The following is a 24,112-nucleotide window of genomic DNA, read 5'->3' as shown; positions in this document are numbered from 1 at the left end:
CTCGCGAGTGTGACCTGGCTTGTGCATCTCTTACAATTTTGTGCACCGTTCATTCCAGTAATGCTCCTTATCTGCTCGTCTCCAGTTGGCAATTTCAATCGTCGCATCTGATAGCCACTGTGTGTCACGGATCTATGAAGGAGGACTCAAATTCAGAACGAGTGTTAACAGGTTTATTAACAAACAGTTGACAGATGACAATATGTGGTCGATTCGTTCAGTCAGAACGAGAGTCGCAGATCCAAACGCAAGCAAGGAGTTTATTGTAGACAAGCTTAAACAGGGGTTTTACTCAAAACACCAAGTATAGCAGGCGGGCATCCAGGATAAACAATCTCAGGAGAGGAAGAGTGACATGGATAAACCCAGCGTGGGTGCAAACTGGAACTGGATGACGAAATTCCAAACGACCTCCAGAAGCCTGGATACACAGACGAGATTGAGGAAATAACTCCACAAGGAAACTCAGGTACAGGAACTGGGTAAGAGAGCACAGACCAGAGTGACGAACCGACACCAAACAATGTAACACAACATCTAACAAACTGGCCACACGAGTGAAAGAGCACACATATAAAGGGAGCTAAGAACAAGAGGAACAGGTGAGCACACTCAGGTAAACGAGGACTCAAACAAGGGAGCAGAGAACATGAGGAACAGGTGACAACACTCAGGTAAACGAGGACTAAACTAGACAAGAGGGCGTGGTACAGGGAAACAAGGAGGCAGGAACAGAGAAGCACATGGCCAACACAAACATAGAGACATGAAACAAAGACAACACAGACAAAACTGACAGGGCAGAACCCTGACACTGTGTTGTTTTTGCTGAATTTTTGTCTTTCAGCTGTGTCCAATATGATTGATCATTTCAATCATTCCTCTGGAGATTTTTCAGCTGTATTTAGTAATTCAAATCTGTTCTTTACCTCAACCGCATATTGTGTTTGGATGTTACTAATATCAAAACGTTGTTTAATGGTGTTGAACCATGAGTTTGACTTTTGCTACAAGCAGCTGATGATTGGAGATGTGATCGGCACCAGGGAGTGTTTCGACTATTTTTACTGAGCACCTCCAACTTTGAAATAATCAATCTGATTACGATATTGTCGATTTGGAGCTGTCAATGTGTATAGGTGACAGTTTGGCTGCTCAAACCATGTGTTTCCGATCAATAATCGATTTTCTTGACAACACTTGCATGCAAACAACACTATTTTTTGCTGTAAAGTATCCCACAAGCAACCAGGGAAGAGCAAGGACGAACTTTGACTAGCTTGGACAATTATGACGCAGGTCTGACAAATCCATTAGGATTCTCCTACACCTAGGACTCACCAACACCGTTCTCCTAATCCAAATTTGCCTACAACAGGTATTTCAATTCCAGCACCTACTTTTGCGCTGAAATCCCCAGCAATAACCTTGTTCCAGGTTACAATGTTGTAAACCTTCGTAAACTGCAGACGATTTATTTCACGTGGGGCTGCATCCTAATGGATTTGTCAGACCTGCGTCATAATTGTCCAAGCTAGTCAAAGTTCGTCCTTGCTCTTCCCTGGTTGCTTGTGGGATACTTTACAGCAAAAAATAGTGTTGTTTGCATTGTTTTCTCCACCCCTCATGTATCCCAAATACGAGACTACCTGATTCCTTGTTCCCAAATGGAGTACACACACACACACACACACACACACACACACACACCACATGATGTTTCTCTGTCTCCTCTAAAAAGCAGTTTAAATGAGTGCAATGACAGAGTGCTGTCAGTCACTGCTTGTGTCCCTATTCATTTTTGCATATGTCTGCTTGTTTATGTAAAGCCACAATCTACATTAATCCTTTTAATTCAGTCCTTTTAAATGAAACATTCAGTTTTCAAAGGAAAATAGCATTAAAATTGTTTTCTAAAGTGTGCCTTTATTTAGAGTAAAGGCCCGTAAAGGGTCTAGAATTGCCCCAGGGGAACATTAAGAGCTTATGATTTACAATGAAATCTTATGAAATCTAAACAAATAATGCCTTCTATAGGTCAGTGTACTCTTACAAATGCACTGTGTCAGGCCGTTTTCACATACACAGAGCGTATCAGCACATATTTCTTTTCGCCGCCCATGTTAACAGGTTAGAGCAGACTTGCTTTGACTCACTGAAAACAACACTGCTATTCTTGTGTCACCTCTCAAGAATTGTTAAAAAGTTCTTCTCAATATTCTATTAGCATGGTTGTGTTTTACTTCTTAAATTAATTGCCCCATTAAGCTCCTGATATCTGGGGCTTCAACTTGTTCAGAATTGTGAAATATGAGCTTATAAAACTGCTAATTTGAAGTGTGTCCAAAGTATTAAACTGTTTTCAGACTTTAGACAAAGTGCAGTGAATGCGAAAAAGATCTGAAATAACATAGCCTACTTAAGTATTTTATGTATGCCTTTCTGGTGTGTCTATTCCTGACTGCAACCCTGGTTCTGTTCTGATGGTCTTTTTGTGACACACAGATTTTGACAAAATGTGATTTCTCCTCCAATTAGCAATTTGGTTAGGGGTATTATTTTAACAATTTTGAAGAAAGCATTTAACCAATTTAACCATTTTTATGATAACATTTTGTCAGTTTAAACAATTTCTTTAAGGCACATTTAATTCCAGAGCTTCTTTAAGCCAAGGACCTATTTTTCTTTCTGAAGATGTGTGCGACAGCATATTTGTGTTCTGTCTTGTCTTTTGAAAAGTTAACTTTGCACATATGCTGGTCATGGGGTAGAAAATAAACTTAAGAATTAAACTTGTGACAATTTGCATTGTGCACATACTACATGTATTTTACCGTAAATGTCAAAATGCCATTATTATAAAATGGCTTGTTGAAATATGGACCAAAGGATTATGTAAATATTTTCTCTTGACATAATTGTGTGGTTTTAAATATGTACCAGAAGTCTAAAGAAATGCATGGCCCAATTATCCAAGTTGAAACAGTTTTAGGCCAGTTTTTGTGTCTTTCTGTTTTTAATTTAATATTACTTTATTCTTTATAATGCAATTCATTTACATAGTTTGAGCAATTTTACATTGTCATGCCAATAAAGAGTAAAAAAATACATTAAATAAAATAATTTAATTACTGGTGTATTTTTGAACAGAGACCACCAACTGACATTTGTGGAGGAGGCTGGCAACACAGTTATTTTAGTTATCAAATCCCTTATTGTGGACATGTACAGTACTAATGTAGCTTTCTACCTCTGGAGCACACATAGAAAGTTTTTCAGTCATCTCTTGCCAGTCTACCTGTTTTAGAAAAATTGAGACAGCTCTCAACAATCTCAGCCTTCACATAGGTTTGTCCATTTTTGGTACACCCATTAAAGTCTTCCTGTCTTCCCTTGCCTGCATGACTAACTGTTCCGCTGTCAGCCAACCACCCCCTTTCACAAGAAGCATGTTTTAGTTATTACTGCTACCACCTGCCTGATAGAAGCATATTCGGGTTTAAAAAAGCCTTCCGGAACGGTCACTAGGCAGGTATCTTTATAATGGAATATGGCTAGTCAAGAGCAGATGTCAGTACATTTTTTTTCTTCTTCAAAATTGTGTTGAAAGATCAAAGTAGCTTGTGAAAGTTAGATTTTGAGCTAAGTGCAGCACTTTTCTCCCAACAATCGGCAAGCATAATATACCAGCCATCGTATTCATTTTATATAGGCTACCCTTTGAAATTTTGATCTGATAAATGCACTTTTCTATAATGGTGACCAACCACTGATAAACAGTTTATATGTTTTCTTTTATTTTTTTATGGATGAATCTAGATTCAATCTACTGTCTTGTGACAATGAAAGAATGTTGAATGAAATATTTCCAGGGCTGACAACAATAAAGTGTAAACATGGTTAATCAGTAATTATATTTCTTCTTAAGACAGCCCAGTTTTAATTTAATTAATATCTAACATTACTCTAGAGAATGGAAATAGAAGTGATTTCAACTTAATGGAAAATAAACATTGCTAGATAATATTTTAATAATTTGTTTTGTCGTTAGTTTAAGTGACAATATAAAAGCCAAGTAATTCAGGGAGTATTCCAGAAAGCATATAACCGTCAAACATACCCTGAACTCTCGGTTGATTAACGCAAACCTTGCTTACCCGAGGCATGCTGGTTCCAAAAACGTGTCCCGTCTAGGAGTAAGTTCAGCCAACCCAGAGTATGTTCATGGTTAACTCATAAAACATTCTCAACCGAGTGATGAATCTGAGACAAATTTCTTCTTCTTTTGTTTAACGGTTCAATGGCTACATACTTCGTTTATATAGATAATATATATTTACAGTGCTTAACTCATTTATTAGACCACCACCTAATGTAAGGTTTGTGCCACAGCTGCCCTATATTGGTGATTACCAAAATCATTTTTTTATGTTTCTGTAATGGTTAATCCACCATACAGTATGTGTAAGCTCTTTAGTCATAGTTGGCCAAGTCAAAGTCTGGACTTGAATCCTATTGAACAAATTTGGGATTTAGTGGATAAAAATATAGATTGCATATAAGTTTAATCAAAAGCAAGTCTTTGAGAACAACTAAACTATTTGGAAGTCATTAACAACAGAGACTGTACATAAAAACAATGCCAGCCAGATGGAAGCTGTTATCAAGGCCAAAGGATGGCATAAAAAAAATTACGTTTTTTGGTTATTATGTGTGAATAAAGACTATTTAGTAGTTTCAGTTTGTTATTTGCCTAATAAATGGCAATAATTTTAGTCTATATGGGAACACTATCTTTAGGTTATAAAATAACCTGCAGGGAACGTTCTGACATTTTCTTTAGGTTAAAAAAATAAAACCCCAAAATAACCTGCATTCATCTTCATCTACATGTTGCCCCAAGTTGCTGTCTGAAATATTGACTGTGTTCATATATGTTTTATATTTCATATAAATATTGGATGGTTGGCCTTTGAATGTTAAGAGCATTTAAAAAGATTTCCTCATTTGGCCAGCAGAAGGGTACATGAGAGGAGTAGATAACATTGTCTTGAAAGATGGGGTCATCTTTTTTTTTTTTTTTTCTTAAATTTGGTCTCTAATTTTGCCCTCTGGAGGGCCACTGAATTCCTGATGAAAATAGTAGACGTGGGTGGCACTGAGTTACAAGCTTTCTTGGAATTGATCCTGGCTGTGCTCAAGTTGATTTTGGAGTTATGACTGCTCAGCTTGCTGAATCTTCTGTTCTCAATCGCCATAGCTTTGCCAAAAAGTGATTTGTAGTTGCAAACAGAGCAATGAAAACACTGTGAAAAAAAAGAAGAAAGAAAAGTAAGACCAACCATTATGAAAACAACACCAGAGCCACTTTTTGAAGCCCAAAACATTCACTCAGCAACACTAAGAGAATGAATACCTTGGCTTATTGTAGTTTATATGATACTAATTTTTGTGTATATTAATGTGCGTGCGTGTTCTTCGGAGAACAGACTGGTTCTATTTTCATAGTTCCCCTTTCATAGGGCATCTTTATACCCTTCAGCCCGTGTTGTTTCTCCTCCTCTTTTCCTCTCAGGAGCGGCAGGGCGGGAATCTCTCCATCAGGTCTAATAGTAGAGCGCAGCGCGTGCAGAAGCAGCAGTTTATTAACCCGCGCGCGCCGCAACTTTACTCAGAAAAAATATCTGTTGATCTTTTATGGATCTTTCCTCGCTTTGATCTAATTCCCCCTCAAAGAAAGCAGAGAGGATCTTCTGAATCAGGAGTGGGAACGTTTATCTCACAAAAGGTGAGACGTACGTTTTTTAAATTGTCTGTGGTTAGGAAAATGTTGTTTTGAAAGATCACGTGGTTTGATTGAAATTGGCTCTATTTCATATTAATGGGCATGTATTATTTATTTACTTGAGGCTATGTGGATTTTAATATGAAATCATATTGACTAAATTATAGGTAACAGCAATACAATCAATGTAGGCTAAGCTATATTTAATAGCTATAATATCAAGTTTTTATATATTCATTTGTATATGCTTTGCTAAACACTTAGCACTATTAATGAATTAGTGAATTAGTATTTATTACTGTAATCTTTGATGTAAGTTTCCATACTGGCTGTAGCTGCTCCTGTCGCTTCATCTTGCCGCGCGTCTATTACGTCTCTCTGAAGCGCGCTCTTGATGAAATTAGAGAGGTAAACCCAACACACATAAATTTTAAGTTCGTTCGTTCATCTGCAACTATAACTGAACATCGCGTTCTCCTTCAGTTAACATTCAGCATGTGGTCATTGTTCCCTATGTCAGCAGAGGACAGCACATCTCAATGTGTCAAGTCAGAAAGGTAAATATACGGGTTATAGATCAAAACAGATCAGATCAGTCAGTCAATTTAATGATTATAAAGGAAATATATGGGAAAGATAAGCTTTCTTTTGTGGTTGCCCTAGTGAAAAAAAAAAACTTGTATGGAAAAAAAAATGTAGGCTATTTAAAATAGGGCTACATTTAGGCTATTTCATACCAAGTAGGCCTATAGCCTACTACAAATCCATTATTTAGCCTACTGACATATCGCTTGCGACTTACTGATATAAATATTATAATACAATTTTATTTTTCTTATATTGCACAATGCACATTTCTTAATACTAAGCCTAAAATGTATTTAATATCACTATTAGTAAGGATAGTATGATCTCTGTATAATATCAGTCTTTACATGCAAGATAAAGTGTACCTTAAGTATACTTGCAATAGTTCCTTTAGCACAATCAAATATAAGTAGGCCTATATCTTTAGTTGGACCTCAGCACTATTTCCGGATAACTAAAGTGCATTCTACAAAATTGGTTGTTCCAATTTTACAGACTTTAAGTATACCAATTTAGTATACCAAAGTACAATTGCAGGGTATTTATATTAAGTACATAAATATGTAAATGTATTTGTAGTAGGCTACTTAGCATAAAATAAATGTATTTCAAATACATTTTAGTATATAAATATATTTTCTTTAGAGTCTATGACTATAAAGGAAACGGAATAGACACAGATCAGGTGTAGCACTTTTAACCAGCACTTTTGAGTGCATAATTTGCTAAATTCTCATTCATCTACCTGTGCCCAACTTTTAGGCTGTGATAAACTGCAGTCTATAATCCATGGTGGCTGGATCATTGATCTGAATGAGTGGTTTTTACTAAAAGGCTAGCTTTTTAATCTTTATGAAATCATTAGTTCATGATGATTGAATTGTGGAGACAGTATCTTGTTTCATGCGATGTTTACAATTTTTAAATTGGGGAAAAGATTTCAAACTTCTTCAGTTAACTTGAATCTATGAGTGGCATCTGTTGGACTTGGCAAACTTCACTCATTCAAAAAAAGTGGCATCATCCTATTGTGCTAAATGTATTGGAAGGCTTGCTTGTCAGTGCTGTTGGAGTGTTAAGCCTACAGTTATGTTTACAATTATGAAAGAGATTGGCATTTTCTAGAATAGTGACTGCCTTAAATTTCCACAACATAAATTCTGATATTATGTTGATAATATGTAACACAAATACTTCATATTTATTCTGCAATATACTCAAGGCTGCTGTCAGTCGTGAGAGAGGGGAATTGACTTTGGTTGATTATACAGACAATGACAAACCTGTTAGTAAACATTTTCCACAATTTTCTGTTAGATAAATTGCGAAATTAAAATTATGCGTGTTTTTCACATCACATAAATTGTGTAATAATGTATAGCTATAACAAAGATAATAGGGATTCAAACATTTGATCAAACAGTGCATGGAGAGTTCAAATATTTGAGGTGAAATTGCTGCTGTTTTGGATGGGGAGCTCTGAGAAGTTAGATTATCAAAATTCAGCCCGGTCTCACCCCAAAACGTCACATACTGACGCGTCTTGACCATACGGCAACATACGACGAAAAGGGTACCCCTAAAACGTCCATATGAGACGAAGACATAAGCGCACCAGCAGCGCCTCTTAGCGGTACCCTAACGCATACCTAAACCTACCCATAACCCAAAACGTCACATATGGACGTTTTAGGGGTACCCTTTTCGTCGTATGTTGCCGTATGGTCAAGACGCGTCAGTATGTGACGTTTTGGGGTGAGACTGTGTTACAAAATTCACACTCCAGAGGGGGCACAGTGTGTATTATTTAAACAACACAGTTCACCCGAGTCCACAAGATGGTTTGACCAAAGTATAGCACCATAAATGTAGGCTACAAATAATACTTTGTTTAGCTAGCTGTTGTAGAGCCCTGCCAGATGTGGTAGACTGAATTATGTTTTTTCTCTCATGTAGTTGCAAATTTAAAGTGGGAGATTAAAGGATATAATAAAATTGGAAGGTGGCTGATTGAAAATAACTATAACACGTATTCAATACAAAAAAAATATATTCTTTGAAAGCTTTTCACATAAGTTGAATTTTTTCAATGGGTTTCAACTGTTATTGGAAAAGGCAGTATGATTATAACAACTTAGTATTTCCTGTTCTCATGCGTTTACACCGCATGGGTGGAAAAAAAATATTTGTGGGTTTTATGAGGGATTCATATTTTTAAATAGGTTTTTATAAAATATCCTTTAAAATTTCAATATTTCTAACTTTCCCTTTTGAAGATAACATGGACATGTGCCATGGTTTAGTGGAAAGTTGATGTCATCTGCTAAAGAAAAAGCATCACTCACTGGCTCTTTTGCCATTTCCACATAGGTATACAAGTTTTTATTTTTATTTTTTTAGACATTATAAAATCATTGTGTGTGTTTACTCCATTGTGGATGTATTGTGGTGTCATCCCTTTTTGTATATGTTCTGCATTGTAACAGACATTTTTTGAGAAATGATGTAACAGAAAGTCATTTTTTGTAGTCTCCCATTGATTTCTATGGGTGATTTTGTGTGTGTGTGAGAGAGAGAGCATGAGCGTTCCACATTGTGGATGTGTTATGGTTTTGCTGCCACATTTATGTGTAGTGTTCTGCATTGTGGCAGTGATTTAGTGATTTTGTCACACTAACATACAACCAGATTCAAAGTCATGAAATGACAAAGTCATTAAGTCTCATGCCATTTTGATGAAGGGAACATGAACATCCAGCAATGTTCATTTCGGGTCACCCTATACACCCTAACAGCGCATAAGGGTTAATCATATTAACACATAGCTGCTTTAAAATCAGTTTTTCTTCCTTTTCAGAGCCACAGACTCACTAAAGGCTGTTCATAATTTAGACAGCAGGGACAGATATATGTACAGTACGTTACTAAAAAATGAAGTTTAATGCGCCTTATCTCAGCACTGCTCAGCAGGGTTATTAAATACAGAAGAGTTTCTTCCAGCAGATGAAGTTCTGTCAAAACAGACTATAAATACTGATGCATGGTAATTTACATGAACATGTGAAATGTTGATCAAAACTTCAAGACTTCAAGGCTATTGCAGATTATTGTTTGCTTCTTAGCTTATTTTTTATGAGCATTTTAAGTCAGTCTTATTCTTTTAAGTCAGTCACTGACTCTCTTTTTACCAACTCTTTTTAAAAATACAAAAAAATAGAGCTTTGTCTCTACTTTGTCCACAATTTTAGTCAACTTGATTAAACAACTTAATTCATATGTAAATGCAGCCTGTCTGAAAATTCCTCCCAATCTGTTTTTTTTTTATTAATATATTTTTTAGCTTTATGTGTTTGTAGACTGTCATAATCTTTTCCTGTTTTTTTTGTTTTTGTTTTTTTGTTTCAAGTAGCTGATGCAAGCTGGTTTCAAATGAATTTTCTCTTTCATCTTTGCTAAATTTGCTGGCTTGTGCAACCATTATGTCTTTTACAGAGAAGCCATTGTTCTCTCACCTCAAAGAACAGTCAAGGTGAAGGTGAAAATGACAGTAAATACATGTGGATTGAACCTTGAATTATTTATACATGCTATCCTCATCAGATTACTGTTAAATATGATTAGAGGTCTCCGTCAGAACATGATTCAATGCAACATTTAATTTCTGACATAACTATATAATAAAAAAAGAAAAGAAAAACATCTGTAATGTGCTGTCATATGCCAACCCTACTTAAACTTGAGCTTTTACACCTCATGTCTCCCATGTCTTTTCACACATCTCTCAACAAGAGCACTTTCACATTGGAAGTATTTTCCATAGTAAGCATAAAATACCAATGCAGCCATTAAACTGCTTTTAAACAATAAATTGCGTAAAAGAGGCTCAATAGTATTGTTCACACTCTAAAAACTGCTGGGTTGTGTTAACCCAATTTTGGGTCAAATATGGACTAACCCAACGTTGGGTTAAAAAATGCAATTTAAAAATGGACAAATTGCATTTTGGACAAAATCAAAAATGGACAAAAATGCAATTTAAAAATGGACAAATTGCATTGGTTACATTAAAAATGTAAACCAACAGCTGGGTTTGTCCATTTTTAAATTGAATTTTTAACCCAACGTTGGGTTAGTCCATATTTGACCCAACATTGGGTTAACACAACCCAGCATTTTTTAGAGTGTATCTTATATGTCACACTTGTTTATCCTGCATACGTGACCTCGCCTTAAGCTTTCATGAGGAAAGGAGCTTGCTAACAAGATGTGACTACAGTTTGAATTATGCATGACCTCCCAATTTTAGCCATACAAAGCACATACAACACACAACTATTTGGTTAGAGAATGGAATAGAATTTATAATATTGAATGCACGGTAATGTCCATAAAACTGAGAGTGTATTCGTGCACATGTCATTTAAATAATGACATTTAACTATACCTTGTGGGAATATGACATATTGAAGTGGCGGAAATATTCTTCTCAATATGATGTGAAAGATATGAGGGTTCCAGTATCATATAGAGAACAACAGGGCTAAAGCCACGCCTTAAGAAAAAAATTGCTTTTTTCACTACTCCCATAGTGTATGATTTCTGAAAAAAAATAGATGTTTATATTGAACATTTATGGAGCAATTTTGTTTAAAAATCGTATAAATGTATGTGGTGGCGAGGGGGGCCTTTTACCACACACGGGGTAAAAGGCTCACCAGAATAGGGGGAAATCCTTTTTTAATAATGTCTAAGTTAATACTTGTTCAAAACAATCACTTTAGCAAAGTTTGTACTATTCTCTGTTTATTAAAAAAATAAAATAATAATAAGAATTTTTGTTCAATAAGTAGGCTATACTGTCATTAAAGTCCAACTGAAATCAAAATTTACCCTATTTACTTTGTTAGCGCATATTACGAGTCGTGTGGTGAAAAATTAATCCGTGCAAGTTAATACACAGAAAAAAATTGTTTGCCGTCGTAATCTTTAATCAAAGTCTGAAAAGTTACTTCCGGTCTGGAATGGCGTTCCTTCTCTGATGATATAAGTTTGACGGCTTGGGTTGGGAAACGCTTAACCACTCCCCTCAAACCGTTAGTCTGTTATGAGCAGAGTTGGAGAGGAGGAGCGCTAGAGTAAAACCCTGCCCTCTGTTCAATATTCCTTTTCACTGGGAAATACGTCACAACACTGGAGAAAAGTCGTTTGCAACTTCCGGTTCACGCGGACTTTAACTCTTCGGAGTCTTGGGCTATTTTGGCCGTTTTTGAGTACTTTTTATTTTTTTTATTTTGCGACATAAACAAATGTTTACCATACCAATGTTTGGTATTGTTTTTTTCAGCACAACATCACCTATATGAACAGACAATTATTTTTTCACTTTTATGTAGGCTACTGTATCAACATACTGGACCCAAAATCACACAAAAAACACAAAATCCGATTAGAAAAATTATAGTTTTTTTACTACAAAAAACACAAACATGCTCAATGAAGCATTTTAAAAGGTTTAAAATGTAAACACAAGTTGTAAATGTCAACATATACAGGTAAAATTCAGATATAATCAAGCTATATACAAAAAAAATATGATTTACAAAAAAAAAAGCGAGTGTAGCCATAGGCTTTTTTTTCTCTTTTTAGCTTTGCCACTTTTTAAAAGTTTATGCACACAATTATACAGAGAGCTATATTTAAGGCCTTGCATTCCCAGAGTATGAGGGTTCCCAATTAGTGCAAATACAACATAAAAAAGGTAAAATTGAGATAAAATCAAACTATATACAGCAAAAAGCAGGTGTGGCAATAGGCGTTTTTTTCTTTTCTTTTTTGCTTAGAAACTCTACAAAACACTTCATGTACAATTACACAGACAGCTACATTACAGGGCTTTCATTCCTTGAGTAAGAGGGGTTCCTAAAAAGTGCAAATATACTATACAAAAGGTAAAATGAACACAAAATCAAACTAGGCTATATATACAACTATTTACAACGAATATCAGGTGAGTTTTTTTTTTTATCTGTGCCACTCCTCAAAACAGTTTCTGTCAACAATGAGACCAAAGACATTCGCTTCATTTTCCTTCCACAAAAAACTACCTAAACTATCTACACTACTCCTAAACTACTCTCAAAATCTATTCAAACTTTTCCAAAAACAAGCAATAATATCTCTCTCTCTCTCTTTCTATATATATGTCTCTCTGTCTACTCCGTCAATCTCCCGACTCCCGCGGGCGCCTTTCAATTTCACTTCTTTGCTCAGTTGGCTCCTCCTCCACTCCCTAAAATGTGCAGCCTGAAGAGCAGAGTCAGCAGATTCACACATTTTTCTCCGTTTTGTTTTATGACAAAAACCGACGAAGTTATGAGAATAAATGCAACGCCTGTCGCATCCCATCTTGCGTTCCTTTACGAACGCGTCAATATTTTCAATATTTTTGTATATAAAGTTTAACCCTCAGAGAGTCTTCGGTCACTTCTGACCGAAAAATTTTCTGTTTTGAATTTTAAAAAATCACAGCTTCATCGGAAGGTTATGATACTTGGTGACTTTTATGGCATTAGGTATGTGTATGCAAAAAAAAATTGAGGTCATGATCCGAGCATGCTAAGTGGTCGTAAAAAAAATAGTCACACTCAGTGCCTTCGGTCAAAAATGACCGACCCATAGGAAATGAATGGGAAATTTACAAAAACACAAAAATTCTCTGAATTTTTGTCTGTACAATCTACAAATCGGCCACGATTCTAAAAAAAAGTACACCGCAGTAAAGGGGTGACACTCTACAACATCAAGAGTGCAAAAAAATCACACCCACCCACACACACACACATACAAACACACTTTTATACACATACACACCAATAAATTCAGATTACAAAAAATCTGTTTTGAATTTTTAAAAATCACAGCTTCATTGGAATGTTACGAAACTTGGTGACTTTTCTGGCATTAGGTATGTGAACACAGAAAAAAATTGAGGTCATGATCCGAGCATGCTAAGTGGTCATAAAAAAAATAGTCACACTCATGGTCTTCGGTCAAAAATGACCCCCATAGGAAATGAATGGGAAATTGACAAAAACACAAAAATTCTCTACAAATCGGCCACGATGCAGAAAAAAAGTGCTCAGCAATGAAGGGGTGAAACTCTAAAACATCAAGAGTGAAAAACATAACATAATTAATAATTATAATTAATATATATATATATATATATAATTAATATAAAAATTATAAAAATTATTAAAATAATAATTAATAAAATGTTCTAAACCTTGGCAAAAAGTATTATTTGAGAATTTCTAAAAAAATACAATCAATCCACATCTTAAAAGTAAGTAATTTGGTCCAAAAACAACTAGAATTCACAAGCATCTCCATTTAGAGCTATTACAGGCATCTAGTGGTAAACCCATGCAATAACATGATTTATTTAATTTTATGTTTAATAAATTGATTTTTTTTCTTTCTTTTTTTTTTTTTTCTGAAAGCCTAGTCTCTATTTTAACCGAAAATACCGCATAGAAAAAAACAAAACAAACAAAAAAAACAATAAAAAAAAAAACATTATTTTCAATGGCAAAAAATGGACTATAAATATTGCATAAATATTAATAAGTTCAGTCAAATTGTCTCAAAATACTAAATTAAAAAGAATAAATATTATAGAACAAAAATAAATTGCATTGGTTTTTACTGGGATGGAGGAAGTTTCATTTTTAGGTGTCCGGTCACTTCTGACCGGGAAGGCACTGAGTGTGACTGCTAAACGAAGACTCTCTGAGGGTTAAATGATCATATCTCCGTTTTTACTTGGTCTATCAACACAAAACAAAAAGTAAAATAGAGTTTCAAGCCAGCACTTTCGACAGAAGTGGACAGCAGCGCTCAACGTGACTTTGTTTTTATGCTTCGACGTCTTAAAGGGGTCATGAACTGGATTGTTTTATTATTTTATAATGTTGCCTGGGGTGCCCTTATAATGTTAGTATGATTTTTACATCAAAAATTGTCATAATTTATAAATAAAAGCCATTTTTCCAAGCCTGATTTCAGCCTCAGATTTGAACGCTCCGTTTTAAGGGGCGTGTCTGCTGTGAGACTGCAGTGCAAACACCCACTGCTGTGATTGGCTGACATGCTTGCATATGAAATAGCTAGTAGGCCTATTACATGAACTCTCTCGAAAACTTTTACTACGTTTTTACTATTACAGCTATCGAGATTAACAAATAGTGAAAAGTATCGTTTAAAGCATTATATTTAAATCTACTCCATCACATGAAAGGTTGCAGCATGATGAGCTTTGACTGAGCAGGTGACAGACAGTCTGTTGATCGCGTGAATAAAGATCTTATCATTGCAACGCAATTTTTGCACTCTCACAAATGCTTACACCAAATCACAATGCAAACACGATGTGAATACACAGTAAGAGCTTCGTTGTGTAGTGTAACACTGTCATTATTTCATCACGAGTTTGGTAAGTGTCCAGATAAGCTCTCGCGGCTCGCGCTGTGCTGTTTGATTGACAGCTTGGGCGAATGGAAAGGGATCGTTCTTTGATCGCTTTCTGTATATAATTTAATAACAGTTTAAAAAAGATTATTTTCATAATACTACGAGAAATTATGTGAAGTTGATCGTTTAGTCACTGATGCATAAACAGTATTGAACGATTTTAAGAGAAAGATATCTGAACTTGAATAATTACACATCAGAAATCACTGATCGCAGATCAGGCATTAGAATACACATGGTTACTTACATGTTGCTGGCAGATCCGTCGGGAAATTGTGATTGACTGATTTTATAAAGTTTAACCATGCTGGAATCCGAAGGAAGCATGCTGTCTTCTTGCACAACCAGGCACTGCACAATATTTAGTCAACAGCATGTTTATTGCTTGGAAGTAGCTCGATCCGGTTTAGCAATCATCATGTCGTCCTATGTTATTTAGCATTTTTTGGGCGAATCGGTGGGCGGGGCTAAACAGGCCGTGTTGAAGTAGGCGTTGATCTTCTTTTGTGGAGGTGGTGTTTTATCCTCTTTGACGTCATAGTTCCCCACTTTGAAAAACGAGTCGTTTGCTGAGCCTGATGTCTATAAAAGCTTTTATTGGACTAACAAGGTAGATTTCAGTTCTGAAACTTACAGGATATTATTATAGTATGATGATCTCTTATATGTCAAAAGCTCAAGGAAAATTTGATTTCTCAGTTCATCACCCCTTTAAACTGGTCATGTGATTTGATCACGCCGGCGTGATCGGCGACTCGGAAGAGTTAAAATGTTAAAATAAAAATATCTTGATATTTAAAATACAGAAACAAAATTATTTTAAAAAGTAATGATTCTGAAAGCATTGAAGGAGATCCCATAATTTAATATAGATTTACAGTAGTAACAATACATTATATTTTATTATACAATTAATATTAAATATTATGGTTTCATTATAAATATGGTGATTATCTCTAAGTTGGACACCCAACTTAATAGCTATATGAAATTTCCCATCTGAATGTAACCATGTCATGTCAACAAATGGAAAGGTCAGCCAGTTATTTATTTTAAAAAGGTATAGCAGGGATGAAAACTTTTTTAGACTAATCACCTTTTGTGTCATATTTTGGCCTGAATTGTCTGACACTCCTGCTTTGAAATGTAGGAAAGGTCAATCATTTTTTAATTAGTTAATGAATGAATGAATGAATGAATTATTTTTCTCTCTTCAGAAAGATGGCGATGACACTGTTGGACCCCAACTCCACTACATCATCTCTGTTTTTCTCTCCTGTGGAGGACGGCCACAATGTCTCAGTGAACCGTACCTCCTCTCATCAATATCTTTATCCAAACATCTATGTGGACTTCTATCTACACAAGCCCTTGGTGTCTGCTATCTTCATTGTATCCTACCTCCTCATCTTTATCGTGTGCATGGTGGGAAATGGAGTGGTGTGCTTCATCGTGCTAAGGAGCAAGAACATGCGTACGGTCACCAATCTCTTCATTCTCAACCTGGCCATCAGTGACCTGTTGGTTGGCATCTTCTGCATGCCCACAACATTGGTGGACAACATCATCACAGGTAAGGCCCTTCTTGCTATTGTGATGAAATGTTTTCTTTGTTTACTTGAATTAAATTTAAACAAACAAAACAATTGTTGTTATCTAATTAGTTACAGTAAATATTATTTTGCACAGTTCACCGTCTAGGCATAATTACCTCCAAATATTAGTCACTCTGTTGCTGCTATGACCACCATGGTAGATAGTTTCCATCCCAATACAATTGCTTTGAAATTATACTATAGTTAACGTTTAAATGTTTATTATATATTATTATATATAGGTATAATTGTTCAAAAAATATATAATGTCACAGGAAACACAGGACAGATGAACTCACAACAGTAGAGACATAAAACAAGCTTAAATGTCACAACAGCACACCATTAAATTCACTACACAGGAATGTTAGACCAAAACGGCACATTCCCATGATGCTTTGCAAAATAAACAAGCCAATTAGATATATTCAAAGATAGTTTGATAAAACCAAATGCACCACTGTTCAGTCAGTGGTGACATAAAAAGTGTCAAGGCAGGTCTAGCCACCTTTATTTATATGCCGTTTTATACAATACAGATAGTTTCAAAGCAGTTTTACAGTGAATATAGGAAGATTATGCATTTCGGCTGTTGTACAGCTGAAGTCAGTTTGGTGTTGATTCAGTTCCGTTGTAAAAATCATCAATTAATAAATAAGGTCATTTCATCTATAAAGCAGTTCTGCAAAAAAATATGTCATCGACCAGCTCAGTTCAGTTCATTCATACAACAGCGTCAGTACAGTAAGATCAGCAGTATTGATCAACCGCATCGTTACAGTGACACCAATATTCTTGGCGTTTTGTGTGGATAAAATGGTTCAAAATTGAAATTACTTGAAAAATCTTAGAAAGGGTGGTTCTTGGCTGAAGCGAACAGCACAGTTTTTGCTAAAAACAGCTTAAAATGATGGCTGTTATTGTGCTGTGTGTAAAATACTTGAAAAATAGTTGAATAGTTGAAAAGTGATAATACTAGAATACAAATGTTTTGTGTATAAAAAAAAGATGAGGTGGGGGAGAATTGATTTGGAGTGGAGGGTGGCCTTGGAGTAAAAAAAGGTTAAGAACCACTGTCCTAGCACATAGTAGACCTTTTGAAATTTCACAATTGCAGTCATCTGGCATATTGCTTGTCTGTGTTTTGTTACGTGGACTCTTAGCTTGTAGTTTTGCTTTGTTTCCTGATTCCCTTTTTATCCCCTAATTGTCCTTAGCTACGTATTGTTTAGCTATTTATTGTAGTTCTCTTGTAGATACATTTGAAATCTTTTTCTCTACATTTCAGCCTTCCTTCCACACTGAGACAGTGTTTTTGTCCTGCAAAAACTGAGCTTTTAAATATGCTCTCTGTGGATGAATTTGAAAATGCTGTTTTCGTGCTGTAGTGTGGACTGTGAAAACAGAGGCATTTGAAAACAATGACAAACGATGGTTAGTTATGTGACACATATTTTACCCATAGCTATCTTTAGGTACGGCCGCCATGCGCCTGCTGTTTGCTTTCATGGTGTTGTTAAAAATAAATATTACTATGTAGGCTACAATCTTCCTGCAACTTTCCTGCAAGCATGACAGAAAACGTGATCACAAAAATAAGTTTTACACCTGTGCAGTAAGATGATTTATGTGTTTTCAGACATTTTAGTGTGGAAAATGCTAATGTTTTGAAACAAAAATGCCGTTTTCAAATGTATCCTAAGGTAGACTTAGCCTGGGTTTCTTTTACTTAAATATGATAATGTGCATGTTTATGTTGTTAAAATCTTGAATATCTAAGATACTGCAAACACTGAAATTAACAACAAAAGGACACTAATAGTCATTGATTTGGGAGCTGCTGTATGAATCCTCAGTAACAATCATCAGCCACCAGAACTACGGCCAACCAGCAATATTCTCTTACGGTTCCAAGCACACGCTTCCTATCCTGGGTGCATTTAGCTGTTACATAGCAACATGATCCGTGGAACTTTTTATGTGATACCTGCTGACGCCTGCTCTTTGCTTGGCTACAGCAGGCAGAGAGGCGGATATCATTAAAACACTGAACTCCCTCAGTTTTGTCTCCACCAACAAGACTACAGCAGGCGGGCTGCTAAAGAGTTTTTTTCCAGGGTAATGACAACACATCATGATGCACAACCAACATTTCACCCTCACCAGAGGTGCTTTTATGGCCCCAAATGTAACAACTCCATCATGTAATTGACTCCACACTTCACACCTCCAAAACCCATGCCAAGTAAGAGTAAGTGTTGACATATGGCAGGAAGATTTTTTTACACCAGCAACAGATTGCATAAAATAAATTGGGCTCTGAGTTCTCTGCTTTATATTAAAGGCCTCGATAAACTCACGGTAAAGTCTTTTTTCGTTCTTTGCTGAGGAGAAAAAGAAGTTTGAAATACCTTTGTATTGATATACTGTTAGCGACCATCCCGGCGTCGCCCACGTTTGCCGTGCAAATTCAATTTCTACTATATAAGCAGCTCTTTTTGTGCAGCTCTCAAGTGCCTCAACTTTGGTATTTCATCTGCTGCTCAGGTGTTGGAAAATGCAATCCACCAAACACTCTGTCACGTACTGCTCTGAGACACAAAGGTTGAGGATCCAAATGCAATTATTTGAAAGGGTAATCCAAAGACGTTATCCAAATCCAGGCAAGCGTCATACACAAACAAGCAATCCAAACAATAACAGAAAAGGCCTGAGGCAAGGAGAGAAATCCGAGGGAACAGGCAGAGAATCAAGGTAACCAGGACACAGGAGAAACAGGATACAAACACACTCAGTGTAAGTGTGTTTGGTCATTTAAAAACCTTTAAAAATAATATTGATCTTGATCTATAACGTGAGATGGGTGCCACCATGTTTCTTTGCGCCACAGTTCAGAGAGTTCTGTCAGTCATCAGATTCTCCCTAAATCCATGTAAGAAAGTTGCCGTTACCTGTGAGAAGAATAGTGTAAACTTTATATTTACTTCCACTATGTTTGTCTGACATGAATAACACGCGTCGGCAAATTATATTTGAATAGATTGTTATTGCTGCTTCCACAGACATCAGTGTGTATTTTACAAACTCCAAATGTATTGTTTTACTAGTGCTTATGTGTATTTAAATGTCTGAAACCTAAAATAAACATTATGAGGTTGAAAACAATGCATAGTTGTGATATATGACAGCGCTGAGCGCATCCGTCTCTGGCTCAGCGCCAACCAATGTGCGAAGGCACATTTTGAATCTGGCAGTTATGTGACGCCGCTGAACATTCTAAATCCCATATGTGGGACCGTACTCTCAGGGGCACCGAAATAAAAATCCCATATATGGGACCGTACCGCTCAAAAGGTTAAACATTTAATTTGTAACCATGAATACAAAAATGAAACTGAGGGGGCACAAATCAGATCTGAGGGGGCAATGCCCCCTTTTGCCCCCTCGTGGCGCCGGGCCTTTGTCTCACAATCTCTGCCTTATTCATTTTCTCTCTTATTTCATCTATTCTTCTTATTCCATCTGTCTTTTAAAACCCTCCTTGTCTATCACATCATTATTCATACCCACATGTCGACCAGCTGCTGCACAATATCTCCACATTTAATCAGCCTCTTAAAAGGATCTTCTGGGTTTACTCCTACAAGAGGTGAACAAAAACAATAATGTCCCCGAGTGATTGAGCTGGGTTCTTTTCTTCAGTCTTCTCTATAATCCCCTCAGTTAACACCACTCCTCACACAAAAAAGTGCCAGCTTAAAGTGGTGTCAGTTAGTGAAAAAGGAAGTAAATAAGGAGAGAAAACTGAATGGGAGAGAGAAAAAGAGAGATCAGAGTTTTCAGATTGTAAAGTCTGTCAAGTTGTATTTATTGTAAACTGAGGGAGAAAACAAGTAGGAAACAGAAGTACAATACCGTATGTACGCAGTGATAGTCTTGGATTGACAGCAAAATGTGAAATAAAATTAAATAAAAGTAAACAATACATTTTAGAAGAACTAGCTGTAGTAATGTTGTATAGCCGACAAGGTTTGTACTTTCTAGAAGATAGAAAGATGAACAATAATGTCGCAATTTGGGAGATGAGCCTGAAAAACTATAATCACAAAAAATTTGTGATTTCTTAAAATGTTTTAAGCTATGTTATTCAAAGTCATTTCTGTTGTTCATATTTCACTTTTCTCCTGCAGGCTGGCCTTTTGGCAGTTTGGTGTGTAAGCTGAGTGGGATGGTGCAGGGAATATCGGTATCCGCCTCTGTCTTCACTTTAGTGGCCATCGCTGTGGACAGGTGGGCAAAAAAGTATTGTTGTCAAAATATTTTATTTTTCTGATTCATTTTTTTTTTTTTTTTTTTTTTTTTTTTTCAGGACAATTATTATATATACACTACCATTCAAAATTTGGGGATTTAAAAAAAAAATGCTTTTGAAAGATGTCACTCACCAATGCTGCATTTATTTGATAAAAAAATACTGTAAAAAAAAACAACAACAAAAAAAAAACTAATACTGTGGAATATTATTACAATTTAAAATAACTGTTTTCTTTTTTTAAATATATTTTAAAATGTAAATTGTTTCTGAGATGCAAAGCTATTACTTCAGTCTTCAGTGTCAAATGATCTTTCAGAAATCATTCTGTGCTTATTTGGTGTTCAAGAAAACATTTGAAAACAATTGTGCAGAAGAATGACATTTAAGTAGGCCTATTAATTTATTTTTTATATATATAATAAAAATCTTACAGACCCCTAACTTCTGAATGATAGTTTTAAAATGGTAAACTTTTAAAATGCTTATTTTTTTATTTATTGTATTTATTTTTCTTAAAAAACACTTTCTTGAAACACTTATTTTCTGTTTCTGACTCAATTACCTCTGCTCTGTTTTCTGTCATCCATCTCTTTTCTTTTCTCCTTTTAATATGTCCTTCCTTTTCCTTATATTAATGTGTCAGATTCCGCTGCATTGTCTATCCCTTCAAACAGAAGCTCACTATCTCCACCTCCACCCTTATCATTGTCATCATCTGGGTTCTGGCTATCTCCATCATGTGTCCGTCTGGTGTTATGCTACAGGTCACCAAAGAGCACAGGGTCTCCATCTTGCTAAGTGATGGCAACACCACGCAACCCTTCTACTGGTGCCGTGAAAACTGGCCAAATCAGGAGATGCGCAAGATTTACACCACAGTTCTATTCGCTAACATTTATTTGGCACCTTTGACCCTGATTGTCATTATGTACGCTCGGATTGGAATCACACTCTTCAAAACATCAATGCCTGCCGCTGTGAGCCAAGTTGGGACCTCAGGCTCCGGTTCTGGCTCTGGAAAATATAGCAGAAATGAAAGTCGTCAACTGGTATCCCGGAAAAAGAAGCGGGTCATTAAAATGTTGCTAGTGGTGGCCCTGCTCTTCATCCTGTCATGGTTACCATTGTGGGCTCTCATGATGCTGAGCGACTACGCAAGCTTGAGTGAGCATCAGCATCGCGTCATTAATATCTATTTTTATCCTCTGGCTCACTGGCTGGCGTTCTGTAACAGCAGCGTCAATCCCATAGTCTATGGGTTTTTCAATGAGAACTTCCGTAAAGGTTTCAAGGCGGCCTTTAAGTTTCAGCTCTGCTCAGCCCTTTCGGGGAAGAGGAGAAGCTACTCTCACCGACTGCAGGGGAATGCTGTATTGCCTGCCAGCTTGCCGATGATCAAGGAGTGTGCACTGGAGGCTGGGGGTCCCAGACCAGGACAAGGGCTCATCCAAGAGCTGGTGTCTGTGGGCAATGGTGACAGAAGCCAGTCTTCAGGCAAGGAGAACATAAAAGAACAGGATCTGATCATGGAAGATCTGGAGAAGGTGTGTGTGTGTGTGTGTGTGTGTGTGTGTGTGTGTGTGCGTGTGTGTGTTAGAGAAACTTGTGTGTCTGTTTGTTTGACATTTTTTATTCATCAAAGAAGAAAATCAAGATTTCTACAAAAATATTAAGCAGCACAACTGTTTTCAACGTTGATAATAATAAGGAATGTTTCTTGAGCAGCAAATCGGTATATTACAATATATACTGAAGACTGGAGTAATAGCTGCTGAAAATTCAGCTTTGCATCACAGCAATAAATTACATTTTAAAGTATAATAAAATAGAAAACAGTTTTTTTTTTATGTAAAAATATTTCAGAATATTTCAAGTTCTTGCTGTTCTGTAATCAAATAAATGCAACCTTGGTGTGAGACACTTCTTTTAAAAACAAAAAAACATCTTACCAACTACAAACTTTTGAATAGTCGCGTATATAAAATACAGAATTACATATTTTATCTAAAATATTTAAATATTGTTAAAGTTCGGTGAAAGGCTTCTCTTTTGATCTGAGAAAATATTCAAGAGATAGTTATCTTAAATTACATTATTCAACAGAATTTGTGCATGGCAAATTCCCTAGTTTCATACTGAAATTCCACACTTTTAAACTGGCATGTACTTGAGCAGGTCAAAATTCAGGGTGTTAAACGATTTAAATGTAACCACTGTTTGTCTGTTTTTCTTCACAGGTAATGTATGATTTATAGGTGCTTAATGATCTTCATGGAACCTGTTCAAAGGTACTGTGCACTCAGATGATTTTTCCCTTCTCTTTGACTGTTTTACTGCTGGGGGGGGCACCATGAGTTCGTCTTTCATATCATTTCATCTCTTTCATCTTCTAGGCAAGGATGTGCTCTGCCTTTTCTCACATGAAATTTTAAGACAATAATCATTCCAGAAAGGCAGTCTGATCTGGAGGGTTTAATATTCAGCAATGTTTGACAAACACAAACAAGGCCATTTTGTGGACCTAGCTTTGACTTAATAAGATGAGAAATGAAATTACATCTTACTGGATGCCAAATTATGCACAATGTCATTCATGGATGTTTGCGCTTACACCCGGTTTAATCTGAGGAATACACCCTGAGGTTCATATAAAATTACACCAAATGTCAAGACCACAACTAATACAGATATTCCCATGGAAAAAGTTTTGATTCTAAGCCACATCTGAAACTGACTGAAGTACCTGAACAGGGGATATTTGAGGGGGATTTCTATTGCATCTCTAGATCTGGATGGTAAAATTACACCATTTTGTCAAAATGGCCTGTTCAGTTTCTTCTCTTTGAGTTACCTTTTATATAATTTTTTTTATTGCCTGCTCAACATGTTTACTTATTAACCAACATTGAATAAATGCCAGCAGCAAAACTTGCAGGTCTCTTGCTGGCGTGTTTACATGGTGAATGTAGTAGGTCTTGGTCTGTGAGAAGCATCATAACTATGAATCTGTATTAGCATAAAATAGTTGACTGTAACAGGAAGGCCATTTTTCCAGTTATTTTCACAAACACTCAACAGTTTGTGCCCTGACATGGGGGACAGTGCCTGAGGATCTTTTCAGACTCAAAAACTCAATGAAAATGAGCTGCTGAACAAGAGCTGTGCCTTAAAAAAATGGCATTAGCGGTCAGAAACCATGAGAACTTGAACGGTCTTATATGTGGAATGAGTCAAGAAACACATCCACGAGGGAATGGCAAGTATTCAAACTGTGTCTGGTTATTGCATCTGACATTT

The 24,112-nt window shown here is 36.1% G+C and overlaps 1 protein-coding gene across 3 annotated transcripts; it reads left to right on the top strand.

The window, feature by feature from the left end:
* The first annotated feature begins 5,657 nt into the window (after window positions 1-5,657).
* LOC307158588 (neuropeptide FF receptor 2) lies at window positions 5,658-23,616 on the top strand. Of its 3 annotated transcripts, XM_079871299.1 has the most exons (6): window positions 6,250-6,342; window positions 16,123-16,478; window positions 20,691-20,790; window positions 21,459-22,359; window positions 23,053-23,103; window positions 23,209-23,616. In XM_079871299.1, the coding sequence occupies exons 1-5, from the start codon at window positions 6,281-6,283 to the stop codon at window positions 23,068-23,070; spliced, it is 1,437 nt and encodes a 478-aa protein (XP_079727425.1). In that variant the 5' UTR covers window positions 6,250-6,280; the 3' UTR covers window positions 23,071-23,103; window positions 23,209-23,616. The 3 variants fall into 3 exon arrangements, with proteins under 3 accessions (XP_079727426.1, XP_079727425.1, XP_079727424.1); XM_079871300.1 differs by lacking the exons at window positions 6,250-6,342; window positions 23,209-23,616 and adding an exon at window positions 5,658-5,788 and having other exon boundaries at window positions 23,053-23,116; XM_079871298.1 differs by lacking the exon at window positions 23,209-23,616 and having other exon boundaries at window positions 23,053-23,116.
* The last annotated feature ends 496 nt before the right edge of the window (window positions 23,617-24,112 follow it).

Source organism: Squalius cephalus (assembly GCF_949319135.1).
Source record: "Squalius cephalus genome assembly, chromosome: 5".
NCBI lineage: Eukaryota > Metazoa > Chordata > Actinopteri > Cypriniformes > Leuciscidae > Squalius > Squalius cephalus.
Note: the sequence above shows the minus strand (reverse complement) of the source record. Positions and strands in the feature narration are given on the sequence as shown.